This window comes from Phaethon lepturus, unplaced genomic scaffold (assembly GCF_000687285.1).
Source record: "Phaethon lepturus isolate BGI_N335 unplaced genomic scaffold, ASM68728v1 scaffold44673, whole genome shotgun sequence".
Taxonomy (NCBI): domain Eukaryota; kingdom Metazoa; phylum Chordata; class Aves; order Phaethontiformes; family Phaethontidae; genus Phaethon; species Phaethon lepturus.
Window position 1 is genome coordinate 13342 of NW_010529186.1, and position 2762 is coordinate 16103.

A 2762-nucleotide genomic window follows, 5' to 3' on the forward strand; every position below is an offset into this window, starting at 1 on the left:
CCAAGTGCTCGCAGATCATACGTGGCCATCGTTTTCAAATAAAGCAAACCCACAACTATTTCTCCTACATAGTGCTGGCAGTAAGGAGCAGCTCAGCAGCGGGACAGCAAGTCTCACAAAAGCTTGTATTTCTGAAATTAATAACCTTATTTCAAATTAAAAGAACAATTGCTCCTTCAATTCTGCATGCAAAAAACAACCTTCAGAAAAATCCCATTTTATCTGCCTACCCATACGTGTGCATTTCCTTCATATTCAAACGCACAGAAAACTAGGCATATTTTGAATGCTGTGTGTTTCTCTGATACAAACATTTTAAGAAAACAAATACAGCATGAAATATTTCACAGGAACAGGGCAGGGAGTGGTAGGGAGGCCACGGCATAAAGCTTTCCTTAACGAGATTGCTAACATTTCCTTTGTACCCTCTCTAACATTAGAAAATTATCTCTTTTTGGACTACGAACTGGGGTTTTATTTTATTTTGCTCTGAAAACTCATTTCAGAATGCCCGAGCAGGATGGGTTTAACCTCCTGTCAGATCGCCCAGGCGAAATCGGAAGCATTACATGCCAGGACTTAAGGAGATTAACAGTGTGCTGCTCTTTTCAAAGTGTCAAAGTCTGAGCGACAGATGCAAGAGGCCCGTCTTCTGGCTTTCACGGGCTTCATCCTCGCACAGCCCTTGGTACCTGCACACAGCCCTGAGGGCTGCAGCTGCAAAACCCGTCCTGGATGATGCTCTCAGCAGCTCAAGGTTATACCACCGCACCAAGCGGCGGCACAGACGAGTCCGCTTGGACCACAGCTGCCCTTGCTGCTGACATTTACTGCACACCTTGTCCCGCCTTCCCAGACAGCATGTGGGTCCAGATTTCAAGTCCACAGCTCTTGTGTTTTAATCACATGAAGGATATTGCCTTCTCTCTCAATTGAAGTGGACTTTACTGTAGTTAATTCAATTTTCTGGCAGGAAGTCTCCCATCCTGCAGGAGCCAGTCTCTGCCCCTGAACACAACACATGGGAAAGTACAGACAAGAAATCCTTGAAGGAGTTGACTGGCCGTGCCACCAGATAAGTTACAAGAAGGGGGATACTGGATGCTAGAAAAATTCCATCTGGGAGCCAGGATACTGTCTCAGTCCCCTGTGCTCTCTGGGAGATCCCTGCTGGGATACAGACACCATCAGTGAGAACAACCACCCCCTCAGCAGAGCTACCTTTAGACAACTGCTCCTTATAACAAGGCTAAAACCTCCCTCATTTTCTCAAACAGGTTTGCTCTCACCCAGGAGGAAGAAGTTGGAGGATGATCGCTCTGTAGGATGGGCTCACAGGTGCAAGAGATGCCACCCTTGCAAATGCCAAAGCCAGAAGTATTCATCATCATGGCATTTCAGCTGATGCTAGCACATGAGTAGCAGGTTCTCCTTCCTTTCCAAAGTGCCTGTCATGCTGTGCAAGGTAATACCAGGGCACACGAGGAAAACAAAGCCAACAGCAGCTTGGCCTTGAAGCCCAGCCAAAAGGCACTAACTATTTGCTTGTCCAAGAGGTTCTAGATGGCATCTAGCGACCGACTCCTCCTTGAAGCGAGACCCAAAATGCTCTCAAGCCTTCGTGATCTTAGTTCCCTGAAGATGTACAAATGGGTATAGCCATACACACCCAAAAATACCAGCACTCCACAGATACCCACCACAACGTAGACGGCCTTCTCGCAGGCTGTGCCAACGGGGATCCAGCCATTGGTAGCTCTGCGCCTGCTAATGCGTTGCTGCTTTGGATGGGAATGACCTCCCGCTGCTTTGCTGTCAGAGGCGTGGAGACAGCCCGTAGTATTTCGGAGACCAGATTTAGAGCCGCTGGGAGGCTTGGAGCTCTGTGGACATTCTCGGGCCATGGTCTGAGGGTCAGAGTTGGGGGTCTGCAGATGAGGAACGGGTTCTGCAGCCGGTGGCACGCTGGGTACAGGACATCCTGAGAGCGGGTGGGCAGGTGATGCTGGGTGTCCTGCCACGGGGATTGTGAGGTTCAGCTGGTCCAGAGACTTGCAACCTTCTAACAGAAGGGAAGAGAGAGAGGCATGAATCTCATTTGAAATATAAGACGCCTACACAATCAAGACTATCCCAAACTACCACCACTTTCCCCTGAAGTTCCCTGGGTTGCATTATAGCAGTGAAGACTCTTAACGTTGTAATTTCGTTTTGCATTGTCACCGGATTCTAAAAGCAAAGATAATTTCTAAGCCTGCAATGCTCCAATATGTTGCTGCCGATGACACTGCACTACAACAAACCCATGTGAAATCCCCAAAGTAATGCCAGCCAGTAATAGACATAAGGCTGGCCAGTGTCCAAAGCAGTTCCAGCCTGTCAATATGTATAAAAGAAATAAAAGGCTTACCAAAATGATGGGAAGGATTAAGTCACACTAGCAGAAGCAGCCAGCTTCTTTCAAAAAGCCAAATTCTACTAATCAAGGAAAATTAAGAAGATTCTCCAAATTAACTCCAGAAATATGAAAGAAACCACATGGAACAAAACCACGTAAGATGATGCACGCTGCCGCCTTCGGCAAAACCGTGTCCCTAACGCAGAGGCATTAACCACAACATGTTAGTAAGTCGGCTGACGCTGCCTCTCAAAAGCAACCCAGAACACCTCATACCACTCCAGGAATCACAAAACAAGCCCTCAACCCAGGCCAACGTGTCTGGGAAGAGCAAGTCAGATTTGAGTTACCTGTTGTCAGCAGG

The 2762-nt window shown here is 47.6% G+C and overlaps 1 protein-coding gene across 1 annotated transcript in view; it reads right to left on the reverse strand.

Annotated features, from left to right (window-relative positions):
* BAHD1 (bromo adjacent homology domain containing 1) overlaps positions 1-2762 on the reverse strand; it is a 13826-nt gene that overhangs the window by 6674 nt on the left and 4390 nt on the right. The window contains exon 2 of the mRNA XM_010283856.1: positions 1701-2062. Coding sequence (XP_010282158.1) covers positions 1701-2062 — 362 coding nt within the window. The remainder of the gene's footprint in view (positions 1-1700; positions 2063-2762) is intronic.